Source organism: Otolemur garnettii, unplaced genomic scaffold (genome assembly GCF_000181295.1).
Source record: "Otolemur garnettii isolate 467f Iridium unplaced genomic scaffold, OtoGar3 scaffold00124, whole genome shotgun sequence".
NCBI classification, from domain to species: Eukaryota; Metazoa; Chordata; class Mammalia; order Primates; family Galagidae; genus Otolemur; species Otolemur garnettii.
Window position 1 is genome coordinate 915,695 of NW_003852519.1, and position 13,628 is coordinate 929,322.

Sequence of the window (13,628 nt, forward strand, 5' to 3'; positions counted from 1 at the left end):
AAAAAAAAAAAAAAAAATTGTCTAACCATAAGAAGCTAACAAATGATAGTAAGGAGCAAATGACAACTGAAAGAGTAAGAGACTGCTACTTTAAAAAGGAGTCCCAAAAGAAAACATTGGCATATAAGCATCAATCTGGAATTATATAGTTAAAACACTTGAGGAGTAAAGACTCTCAACTTCACTTTAGGGCTAATCATAAATTAACTCTAACTTATGGAAAATACAGCCCCAAATGCCAAGGTAGGCACCAAGAAGGAATAACAGTACAATTCACTGTCCTTGCTGACTACCAAAAGAAGCCAGCCCAAAACACTACAAACAAAGAGCTGCTAATCTGAGAAAGACGATCAAAACAGAATGGCAAACTTAAGGCTACTATATGCCAAATGTACATTCAAAATTTATAAGTGGTTAAACGTGTACATCTACACTCCTGTGGGAGAGTATAAAGACCACTACTGCTAAAATAAATCCTGTTTTCAAGTCTCAAGCTACATTTTAAAGAAAAAAAGCAACATTACAAAAAGCTTTTGTTTTAAATTAAAACCAAATTATTGTTTGCCATAGAAACCGTCCGACAAGAGTCAGCCAGCTTCACCTTTGTCTATGAGGATAATTTATCAATGCCAAGTCATAACAAACATCCTATACAGTACTCAATTCCATCTCTCTGACTCCCTGACCCTTGTGCCGGGAAATCTCTCACACACTCCAAAATACAGGCTTCTCCTTTTCAGATTTAGATAAAGAAGCCATTGCTAAACTTAACAATTTTCTTACCAGGTCTTGCTGGTTGCTAGAGAACCAGATGGTGATGCACAGGGGTAAGAATGAAGAATAACATTCTCATTAAGAAGAGAAAGAGAAGAACTAGTGTTCTTCCAAACCAGTCCTTGAAATGTCCTAAGTCAGTACACTTCTCCAACATGCCCTCTCTCTCCAGAAAATTAAGAGTAAGGAGAAGAGGCAATGTGTGGTTGTTAAGTATAAAAACAAGTTGTTATAAATAGTATAATAGGAATTTTTTCTTCTTCTGAAAGCACGTATGTCATTAAAAAGCGATTAAAAATATTTTTCAAGCATTTGTTAGAAAATGTATCTATTTCATGACATTCTTTACAGGTAAAAGTCCAATAAATAATTTTCCCTCCAGAGGCTTTTTATTAACACATTTTACCTACTATTAAAAACGCATTCTTTATGAGAAGTTATACTCGTTTCCACAAGAATTAATTGTGATATCAATGACTGAAAGATTTCATAGAGAAAAGATATAGCACCTTTTTTTCCCAAAAATATTGTCACTTATAACATTAAAATAGTTTATAAAATAGCATTCAAGAGATGCCATAAAACACAGAGCATTCCTGTTACATAAATTTTGGGGAAGGTTCTAAGACTAAACCTATTTTCCCAAAATACCGTGACCTATACAGCTGATTATAAAGAAGCAAAATAGGCCATAAAGAATCTTGATTGTTATCATAAAAGTTTTCTTTCTGAGAGAACATTTTCTTACCATCTTTGCAAGTTTTTCCATTCTCCAGAAGTTTGACCCCAGTTGGGCAAGCACACTGATAAAAAGGCTTGACTGGAGACATCAAACACAAATGGGAACAGCCACCATTATCAATTCCACATGGATTTGTAGCTGTCAAATATAAATCATACTGATTAATGCCAATGATAACTAGGTACACAAAGGTTAACAACCATAACAAGAGCAATAGTAATAAACTAAAATTATTACCAAATGTCATCCAAGTGTTTGACTACCAAATCCTATCCATAGATGGGAATTATGCACAGAAGGTAATTTATCAATGAGAATTTACTTAGCATTCTTTTGTCCAAAGAGGAATACACAAGAAGTAAAACAAGAGATCCCTGCCCTACAAGAGCTTACAATCTAGTTAGTAAGCCAAAATTAACAAATAATAAAACTCGAAAAGAATACAAAACAATGAAACTAAATGTTATTTTGCCCATTATAAACTATATGAATAGAGCCAAATGGGAAATAAATCACAGAGGTGTAAAGAAAGGCATAATGGAAGACACAGGATGTGGCAGGAGCCTTAAAGGACAGGAAGGGTAGATAGGAGGATTCAGGTAGGGTAAAAAGCCACAGGAAAAAAAGACTGTGGAGGCTGTACACTGAGTAAGATAGTAAGATGGACAGCGTAACTGGAGGTTGAGGTTTCTGTCGACTAATAGGAACTAAAGCGGAATGAACCCAAAGAACAGAAACAGACTGTGGTGGAGGGCACTGAAAGCCAATATGTAACCAGAATGTTGAAAAGTCATGCTTTGGAAAGGTTAACATAAAAAAGAATAAGCACAATGGATTAAAAGAAGGGAAACTGAAAAGCAGAGAAAACAAATTAGCAAATCTGAGACACCATGGAAAGAGATGTATTCAAACAATATTTATACAAAAAAAAGAACATGAGATAGAAACCAACCTAAGATGGATAAATATGAACGATAAAAGAGAACACTATCAAAGATAACTATAAATTCTTGAACCAGTAAAACATAAAGGATCAATACTATCACTTAGAAAAACTTTTCTTCCCCTGGGGGCAGCGCCTGTAGCTCAAAGGAGTAGGACGCTGGCCCCATATACTGGAGGTGGGGGGTTTAAACCCAGCCCTGGCCCAAAAAAAAAAAAAAAAAAGAAAAAGAAAAAAATAACTTTTTTCCCCCCTGAGAGCTAACCATGAGACTAAAATTTCATTTAGTGATCAAACATTTTCTTTCTTTCTTTCTTTTTTTTTTTTTTTTTTTTGAGACAGAGCCTCAAGTTGTCCCCCTGGGTAGAGTGCCGTGCCATAGCTCACAGCAACTTCCAACTCCTGGGCTCAAGCGAGTCTCAGGCCTCCACCTCCCAAGTTGCTGGGACCACAGGTGCCCTCCACAACACCTGGCTATTTTTTGGTTGCAGCCGTCATTGTTGTTTGGCAGGCCGGGGCTGGATTCGAACCCGCCACCTTAGGTGTATGTGGCTGGCACCTTAGCCACTTGAGCCACAGGTGCCGAACCCAAACATTTTCTTTTTTACAAAAGAGTAACACATACACTTAAAATCATTTTTAAGGACTCAAGATCATCATATCCCAACATAACACATTCAATGTTTGATTATCTCCTCCTAAAGAGAAAGTTAATATAAAGCAATGCATGATCCAAAAACGCTTCAATTTTGGCTATGGACACAATCTGAAATACACTCAGACACATGCCAGACATTTATTTACACACAAGTGCCAAACACTTAACATTCTTGTATTCCTTTTAAACTTAATTCCACTACTCTCTTACAAGAAGTTGTTGTCAGCAGTTACAGCCTAAGTCATTGGTAAAGGGTGACCAAAAATAGAAGCAAAACTAAGGAAAAAAATAAAAGGGGGTACACAGAAAAAGTTTAAGCAGGTATTTTACTCAATAAGCTGAGGTACTTAAATTCACCAGCTAGAATAAACTAAGGTTTCCACTCAAAACAAAAATTATTTGTTTTTTAAACACACTGGCATGAACACCAACATACAGAGAAGTAATATGAACAAGAAATACTTTTGTGTGTAAGCTTAGCATATAAGCTATCTCAATTTCTTTCTTTATTTCTCTCTTCTCTGACTCTATAACTCCTGCCCCAAACAAATGGTTGAGGTGGTCTGTAGTGACAAACAGGGTACAAATTGTTTAGGCTACTATTTAACCTGAATTATAGTTTGATGTTTTCTCCCTTTTTTATTCCTCTCAACTACCTTTGGATAAGTCCCCCTGCCCCCCAACCCTCACTACAGCCAGACATTAGAGTGCTACAAAACTATTCCAACTTGCAATTTAAAAATCAAGATCACTTACCATTTGGCTGCCTCTGTTGGCTGAAGGCATGGATATCCATGGGAGAGAAGATGTTAGAATGGATTTCACGCAGACCCTCGCCAGTATACTTGTTGCAAGCCAAAATGGAATGTGTATTCCAGTCAGTCCAGTACAATGTGTCCTCAAATAACGTCAAGGCAAAAGGATGTGGAAGGGAACCTTTAACCACTGCCTGCCTATTAACACAAAGAGAAAAATACAAACTTAAGTTCTAAATTTTCTTATTCTATCCAAACTTCATCTCTCCCATCAAAATGATGTCAGTCCACATTAACACATATAAATCCAGAGTAATACCTATCTTTAGGTCGAACATACTCATGAAAAGTAATTCACATAGTTAACTCAAATACATTTAAAGACATCCAAAAACCCCAACCACGTATTTCAGAACAGACCCTAACTAGGCAGCAGATCCCAAGCTCCTATCAAGCTACCCGACAGAAAGGACACACTGCTTTCTGATAGTTAACACTGCTGTCATTCCCACTCCTCTGGACTCACAGCTTCCACCTTTCCATATAATTCACGTCATTAAAAGGAGAAGTTAAGGCTCGGCACCCGGACCACAGTGGTTATGGTGCCGGCCACATGCACTGAGGCTGGCAGGGTCCAACCCAACCCGGGCCAGCTAAACAACAATGACAACTTCAATAAAAAAATAGCCAGGTGTTATGGCAGATGCCTGTAGTCCCAGTTACCTGGGAGGCTGCGGCAAGAGAATTGCTTAAGCCCAAAAGTTTGAGGTTGCTGCAAGGTGTGACTCCATGGCACTCTACTGGGGGCAACATAGTGAGACTCTGTCTCAGTTTAAAAAAAAGAAAAAAGTAAGCAATGCAGAAGTCCTGGGGGGGTCACAGTTGGAAGATTTATTTCAGGAATAAGTTTTTAACTTGTAGAAGGAACAAAAATCTGAGCCTGTTCTTCTATACCTTCTATGGTTTTCATAACTAAGAATGAAAGCATATATATAAGGCTAAGAAGGCATTTAGGTAGAGCTCTCCCTGCAAATCCCAGCCTAGCTCTAGCAAATAATCATCTACTCTAGCTTTTTGCTATATTGTTATTTAACTTTCCCAATTTTAGCAGCCAAAACAAAGTGCTGCCACTGGCAGAATGTCTTCCTGAGACAAAAGAGACCCAAAATTTTTATAAGCAATACATACTATTTAAAAGGAAAAGCAGAGAACTTGATTAGTACTCAAGGCACAGAACTTTCCAGAGTGTCATAGTTACCCAATAAGTAAATGTTCTAGAATAATGAACAAATCATCTTTGAGTGAGAATAACATTCAAGAAAATAAATGCTAAAAGAAAATAAATGTGTTGGTATTTTCATAAATCCAAGTTTCCCAATAGTCTACACAGGACGAAGGGGGGGGGGGAAGGGAGGATAAATTGGGAAAGGAAAGGAAAATAAAGTATTGAAAAGAAACTGGAAGTATACTATATCAAGGAAGATGATTCAATGCTGAGGCCTTTTAGCTTATTCAGTCTCTAGTGTCTAACTGATTATCAGCATATTAAGCTAAATTCAAGAGCAATATAATCATTTTTATCTAAGCAGAATTATAATCTGTGACTACACATGAAATGGTCCTAAAGTATTATAAATTCAGGCCAAACTTTTAAAAAATCAAATACAATATTAGCATGACTAGTTTGCCAAACAAACTATTTTGGAACCTCATACCTACTCGGTCATCCCACATGACAATCTCTTCTCATTTTCCTTACTTCTCTCCTCCCAAGCAGATTACTTTTCCTTTTCATTTCTTAAACAGAACTGACACAGGGCCTACTCCTCAAGCGCTGTCTTCTACTTTTTAAATGGATGTTCTTATTAAGTTTACTAAAGGGACTATATTATTTATAAAAATGATACCATAGTTGGGCAGCACCTGTGGCTCAGTGAGTAGGGCGCCGGTTCCACATATCGAACGTGGTGGGTTCGAGCCCGGCCCTGGCCCCAGCCAAATTGCAACAAAAGATAGCCAGGCGTTGTGGTCGGCGCCTGTAGTCCCAGCTACTCAGGAGGCTGAGGCAAGAGAATTGCCTAAGCCCAAGAGCTGGAGGTTGCTGTGAGCTGTAATGCCACAGCACTATACCAAGGGTGACAAAGTGAGACTCTGTCTCTTAAAAAAAAAAAAAAAAAAAAAGATACCATAGTTTACATTCACTTTTTAAGAAGCCTGTATATTTCACACTAGAGTCTTCCAAAATTCATGATGCTAACACACAAAGAATACTGAGAGAATGCCAAGAAAGACAAGAAACACAAGTGAAAAATAAATAGTAGAAACTAAGTTACTTGACATTTCATCAACCATCGTAAAGAACTTCAAATTATATAACCAGATCTTTGAAAAACACTGGAGGAAAAATAGCCTTTTAAGTCTTTGTATATCATTAAATAAAAAAGTTGAAATTCACTCTAATGAACTAAAGAGGAAAATAAATAAATGGAAAAAGCAAAATCCCTCCCTAAAAGCTATGTTCATTTTATATAATAAATGAATACATAAGATTAGAAATCAGAGTTGAATTTAAACTTACCACACGCTTACTATTTTATATAATTTCTACAAACTTTGTTTTCCTTATCTGTAAATGTAAGAAAATAATGTATCCTCACTGAGTTACTATGAAGATTGAATGATAATGTATGCAAGCCATTCAGCACTATTCTTGGTACTTAATTAGACTTCATAAATAATTCCTCAATTTTAGGGCATATATTTTCAATATGTTAAGATTTCTGATATGAAAGTAACATTTTATAATGTGAATGTCATATGGTTATTTTTAAGTCATTAAGTTATTAAAATCAGCAGTTTATGAGAATCAATAAATACTAAACACTAAATTTAAACACCATTTCTTTTTCATAGCCTTCCTTAATCTCCTCCCCTCACAAGCCAAATTATTAATTCTTCCTCTCTGCTCTCATACCAGTGAACTATTTTACCTTGAACTTCAAGCAATTCTCCTGCCTCAGACCTTCCAAACTGCTGGGATCACAGATCACAGGTCTAAGTCCAGATACCTGGCGAACAGTAAACTATTTTATAACTGTTTACTTATACAACAACTCTGTAACTGATAACCTTTTTGAGAGTAGGGACTCTGGCTTAAGTTCCCAGGTTCTTCAATAATGCTATGAGCACAAATTAGATGTACATAATACAAATGAGTATTAGACACTCCATGAAGGCTTGATAAAACTAAAAGTGTTTAAGAAAATATATGAGATTAATACATCTATAGATAACCAACACTCCTGGGTCATTTTTGATTTGTCTAGCCAAAGGTGACTTGTTCCTAAAAATAGAGATAACTATGCATAATCTTCCCCTTCTTTCTGAGATTAGCAGGTAGGGGCAGCGTCTGTGGCTCAGTGAGTAGGGTACCAACCCCATATACTGAGGGTGGCAGGTTCCAACCAGGCCCTTACCAAACTGCAACAACAACAACAACAACAAAAAAGTCAGGCATTGTAGCAGGCGCCTGTAGTCCCAGCTACTCGGGAGGCTGAGGCAAGAGAATCGCCTAAGCCCAAGAGCTGGAGGTTGCTGTGAGCTGTGACATCACAGCACCCTACCAAGGGCGACAAAATGACACTCTATCTCTTAAAAAAAAAAAGATTAGCAGGTAAGCTAACTTCCTAGTTCCTCTCTGAAAACCCAAGTTACTTCAAGAAGGAATTGGCCATGGGCACTAAGAACAAACGTGGCAGGTAAGATCAAAGCCCAGTTCCTCAGTACTCTGTCACAACAATAACAAGAGCCAAAAAACGGCTCTCTTTCTACTGTGGAGACAGAAGGAAAGAAACTGCAACACCCCTCCTTCTGGTGTTCTGATTTAGCACTAGCAATCAATGAGCATCATTTCCTGCCTGCGGCTGTCATTTCTGCAGCTCAGTGATAAAGTTCATGTCCACTAGTACACCAAGTACATGAGCCCTTTTGCTACCTCCTTCAGATTCCATGAACATTATGGGCACTTCATTTGAATTCTGTACCAACTAGAATTATCCTCTATAAAATACTTGAGTCTTTTGTTCACTTTTTGTTTCTCTAATTCCTCCCAGAAAGTTGTCTTCTGCCCCTGTCTCAGAACTGCCCACCCGTATGGGTAATAAATCTTTGACCACAACTGTCATCACAAGACAACTGTCATGAATTTTAACATCTGAACCTAATCTTGGAAAGGAGCTTCTCTCTATCACAGTGAGGCTGTTGTAATACCTAAGAAGATGGCATCAGTGGTGGTAACACGGCTTTTGGAAAACTTCACAAATCCTGCACATGGAAACGAACAGAGAGAAACCAAAAACCCATGAACAACATTCACAAGAAAGCTAGATGAAAAAAACCAACCCAGGATATAAAAAGCTGTAGAAAACTACCAACAGCCATTAAGACCCATCTGCAGGAGGAACCATAAATAAACAACAGGGCAGCTATCAATTCTAAGGGCAGGAGAGAGCTATGATAATGCCACTGCACCACAGCTTGGGTAACAGAACAAGAACCTTTATTTAAAAAATAGAAAAAAGACTAAAATAAGTTATTAATCATTAAAAAAAACACAAATTAGAATTAGAAAACTCAGAATTGAGGTCACAGAACTGATGAAAGCATTAGAAATGTAAGAATTTATCATTTCAGAAATAAAGTTAAGCAATACAACAGTGAATAAACACAACAGATCAGGAAACAGAAACAAGGAGAAAAGGAAGAAATTTTTTAAAATCTAAAAGATATAGAAAAAAGATTTTTAAAAAATAAAATATGTGAAAGACAAAGGAGACAACGGAACTACACTGGAACAAGAAAATGACTGCAAATTGTAACTCAAACCCTCAAGAAGAAACAAAAACAAGAAAAAGTAACTGTGTAGGTTAATAAAAAGACTCTATAAATAATGTTTTCCCTTTTTTTCTTTTAAACTTTTGATAGCACATAATATCATATAAAGTAGTAATTATAACACTGTATTGTTGTAACAGAAATGTAATACATGTTATAAATGAAAATAATATCCCGAAAACGATGGGAGAGGGAATGGAACTATACTAAAGTAAAATTTCTGTACTTTACAGGAATTGAGAACTGAATGTTGTATTAAAGTAGATTTTAACAAAACACATATTTTAATTCCTAAAAGTTATTTAAAAGAATCTCAAAAATATACTTTTAAAATATCCAGGAAGGAAGTAGAGTGATATAATAGAAAATATCTACTTAATACAAAAGGAGGACAAAGGAACAAAAATGAGAATACACATTCTTCTCAATTAAAAGTGGAATTTTCACTGTGATAGACCACATGTCAATTGACAATTTTAAAAGGCTGAAATCATAAAAAGTATATTCTCTGACTACAATGGAACTCATTAAGAAATCAACAACAAGGGATCGGTCATAGAGGCTCATGCCTGTGATCCCAGCACTCTGGGAGGCCTAGGTGGTGGATTGAGCTCACAAGTTCAAGACCAGCCTGAACCAGAGTGAGACACTGTGCACTGTGGTGGGCACCTGTAGTCCCAGTTACTTGGGAGGCTGAGGCAAGGGAATCACTTGAGCTCAGTGATTCCAGTTATGATACCACGGCACTCCACCAGGAGTGACAAAGTTTAAGACTCTGTCTCAAAAAAAAAAAGAAAGAAAGAAAGAAAAAAAGAAAAGAAAGAAAGAAATCAACAACAGAAAAAAATTCAGGAAATCAAATTCTTTCCTAAATTTTTCAAATTCATCCTCAATTTCTCCTAAATAAATAATGTGTCAAGAATAGGGTGACCAGACTCCTGCTTTTGGCAGGACAGTCCTGCTTTCTAATAATTTGTCCTGTGTCCCACGGCGTTTTAAAAAAGTCCCGGTTTTGGGAAAGAATGCACTAGCGGCAGGAGAACAGGAAGGGAATATACGGTTTTTGGCTGCCATGTGGCTATTTCGCCAGAATATGAGTTTTATATTATTTTTGTTAATTTTATAATGTTAAACTGTAATAATAATAAATAACTGTTGAGAAATGATTATCGAGAACTGCTTATCAAAGTTTGCATTGTTGTCAGGCCCTGCCCTGCCCCCACCCCTGCCATGTAGTCAAGAAAGAAATTTACAAGACAATTTTTAAAATATTTTTAGCTAAAAGAAAATAAAAATATAAAATGTAAGGGATGCTGCCAAAGCAGTAATTAGGATTAAATTTATAGGATAAATTTCAAAAAATAAATTTTTTTTTTTTTTTGAGACAGTCTCACTATGTTGCCCTCAGTAGTGTGCCATGGTGTCACAGATCATAGCAATCTCTTAACTCTTGGGCTTAAGCGATTCTCTTGCCTCAGCCTCCCAAGTAGCTAGGACTACAGGTACCCACCACAACACCTATCTATTTTCTGGTTGTAGTTGTCATTGTTGTTTGGCAGGCCCGGGCTGGATTCAAACCTACCAGCTCCAGAATATGTGGCTGGCACCTTGGGCGCTGAGCTACAGGAGGTGAACCAAAAAAAAACACAGTTTTTAAAGTTAATTATTCCACTGCAATTTTAAGAAATCATAAAAAGAGCAAACTAAATCCAAAGCAAGCATAATGAAGAAAATACAAATATTAAGGGTAGAAATCAATGAAATATAAAACAGAGAAACAAAAGAAGGGGAAAAAAATCTACAAACTCAAAAGTTCATTCTTTGAAAGATTCACAAAATTAACAATCCTTTATAGCTACACTAACCAACAAGAAAAAAGGAAAGAAAAAAACTGTGAAAACAATGAATAAAATGAATTTTCAAAACAGGAACATTACCTTACAGAAAGTAACAGGACTATAAGGAAAAGTCATGAACTTTACACCAACAAATCAAACAAATTTACAAAATAGAAAAATTCCTAGAAAAAGACAAATTATTAAAACTGACACAAGAAGAAACAGAAAATCTAAATAGATTTATAACAATTGGACTAATAATTTTTTTGGAGACAGAGTCTCACACTTTGTTACCCTTTGTAGAGTGTCCTGACATTACAGCTCACAGCAATCTCAAACTCTTAAGCTTAAGAGATTCTCTTGCCTCAGCCTCCCAAGTAGCTGGGACTACAGGTGCCCAGCACAACCCCTGGCTATTTTGTTATTGTAATTGTCACTGTTGTTTGGCAGGCCCACACCGGGTTCAAACCCATAAGCCCCCGGGGTATGTGGCTGGTGTCCTAGCCACTGAGCTACAGGTACCGAGCCTGAATTAGTAATTTTTAATCTTCCCCAAAAGAAATCCCTAAACCCTGATGGCTTCACTTGTAAATTCTACCAAATATTTACAGGAAAAATGGTCTGAAACAGTCACACACACTTCCAAAAAGCAAAAGAAGAGCAAATAACTTCCCAACAGGTTCAATAAAATGAAGCTAATCCACACTAATCCCCAAACCAGACAGAAATTATCACCAAAAATAAATAAATAAACTACAGATCAAAATCATTCATGAATAAAGACATAAAAATCCTTAGAGGAATATTAGCAAACCAAATCTAACAATACCTAAAAAGGATTATAAACCATGACCAAGTGGAAATTATCTGAGAAATGCAGGTTGGTTTTACAACTAAAAACCAAGTAACACAATTCACATGTTCATAAAATAAAGAATAAACCATATGATCACTTTTCACAGAAGCAGAAAAATCACTGAACAAAATCCAATAATCATTCAAGGAAGGAAGGAAGGAAGGAAGGAAGGAAGGAAGGAAGGAAAGAGAAGGGAAGGGAAGGGAAGGGAGGGAAGGAAGGAAGGAAGGAAGGACGGACGAAAGAAGAACGAAAGAAAGAACGAAAGAAAGAACAAAATAACAGAAGGAAGGAAGGAAGGAAGGAAGGAAGGAAGGAAGGAAGGAAGGAAAAAAAAGAAAAAAAACACCAATAAACTGGGCGGGGCATGGGAGTGGGGGGGTGGGTTGGCTCACGCCTGTAATCCTAGCACTCTGGGAGGCTGAGGCTGGTAGATGGCGTGAGCTCTAGAGTTCAAGAATAGCTTGAGCAAGAGAGAGAGCGCGTCTCCATAAAAATTACCCATGTGTTGGCTCGGCACCCATAGCACATGTGGTTATGGCGCCAGCCACACGCACCAAGACTGGAGGTTTCAAGCTTGGTCTGGGCCAGCTATACAACAATGACAACTACAACAACAACAAAACAAATAGCTAGGCATTGGGGGGGAGGGGGACCTATAGTCCCGGCTACTTGGGAGGCTGAGGCAAGAGAATCACTTAAGCCCAAGAGTTTGAGGTTGCTGTGAGCTGTGACACCATAGCACTCCACCGACGGTCACACAGTGAGACTCTGTCTCATGAGGAAAAAAAAAAACTAGACAGGTGTTGCTGCTGGCGCAGGACTTGTATTCCTAGCTACCTGGGAGGCTAAAGCAAGAGGATCTCTTAAGCCCAAGAGTTTGAGGTTGCTATGAGCTATGTCATCACAGCACTCTACCTAGGGCAATAGAGTAAAACTCTGTCTCAAAAAAAAAAAAAAAACCCATCAATAAACTAGGAAGGAGCTTGCAATAATGGGGGAAGGTGAAACAAAAAGGCTTCCACCCACCTCTTTGTCTGCACCTCTATGATCAAAAGCAAAATCAGCACTGACAGCACAAGTCCTTGATATTTGGAGAACACTGGCCTTTTGTGTCTACCCCCGGTTACCTTAAGTTGTATGGGAAGTACTCCAGGAATATGTTCCAGCCACCTGCCAAAGGGCTAGGGTGATGATGGGTAGCTGCTACTGTGCTAAAGGCTGAAACTGAAATTTACTGCAATTCAGAGTCCAAACCTTCCTCTAGAATTTGCAGGCCTTCAGTAGTCTACAAACTTCCAAAATAGTTACCTCAGAAGTATTTCAAGTATCTTTTTTGTAAAGAAAAGCAATGCAAATGCTATATTTTGACTCCTTCCATATTTAGTAATACATATAATTATTTCTTACTGTTTCTGTAAAACATAAGCAATTCCTGGATCTACTTTTCTATCTCAAATCTTCTCTTTCACTGGTTTCATCCCTGTTTCTCCTAGTTGGATAAGAATTTCTCAAGGTTACTTTCCATTTCACTGTTTCGATTTTTTCAATAGCAGTCTATCTAGTTATCACTGCTTAAACTGTCATCTAAATTAAATGTACATGGTCTTTATTATCATTGTTTGTACTAATCTTGGATGTGTTCTTTCATTCTACTTGCTCTATTTTCACACCTCCTCTTTGTTTTGATAAAAAAAAATCTTTTTCTCCTATACCTTACAGGAAATTACAGGATCTCTATTCTGTTTGCTCACTATGAGTAGTTCATTTGAACTGTAGTATCTTCTCATTTGCCTTATTACTTTTTTTTCTATCTGCTTATGTTTCAGAGGGCAGTTTATATTTTTTGAAAGTTGAGATCAATTCAGTTACTGCCTGCAAATTCCAGATTCAAGTTTTCAGATCCAGATGAAGAGAGAAGGAAAATGAATTTCAATTTATTACATCATCACTTAATTCAAAAATGAAACCAGAGGCAGGCACCTGTAGTCCCAGCTACTCGGGAGGCTGAGGCAAGAGAATTGCCCAAGTCTAGGAGTTGAAGGTTGCTATGAGCTGTGTGATGCCACAGCACTCTACCAAGAGCAATAAAGTGGCTCGGCACCTGTGGCTCAACCGGCTAAGGCGCCAGCCATGTACACCTAAGGTGGCGGGTTCGAATCCCCAGCC

The 13,628-nt window shown here is 37.4% G+C and overlaps 1 protein-coding gene across 1 annotated transcript in view; it reads right to left on the bottom strand.

Annotated features, from left to right (window-relative positions):
- Positions 1-13,628, bottom strand: part of LRP6 (LDL receptor related protein 6) — a 168,854-nt gene that overhangs the window by 87,564 nt on the left and 67,662 nt on the right. The window contains exons 4-5 of the mRNA XM_003797770.2: positions 3,874-4,070; positions 1,523-1,654 (exon numbers count right to left, since the gene is read on the bottom strand). Coding sequence (XP_003797818.1) covers positions 1,523-1,654; positions 3,874-4,070 — 329 coding nt within the window. The remainder of the gene's footprint in view (positions 1-1,522; positions 1,655-3,873; positions 4,071-13,628) is intronic.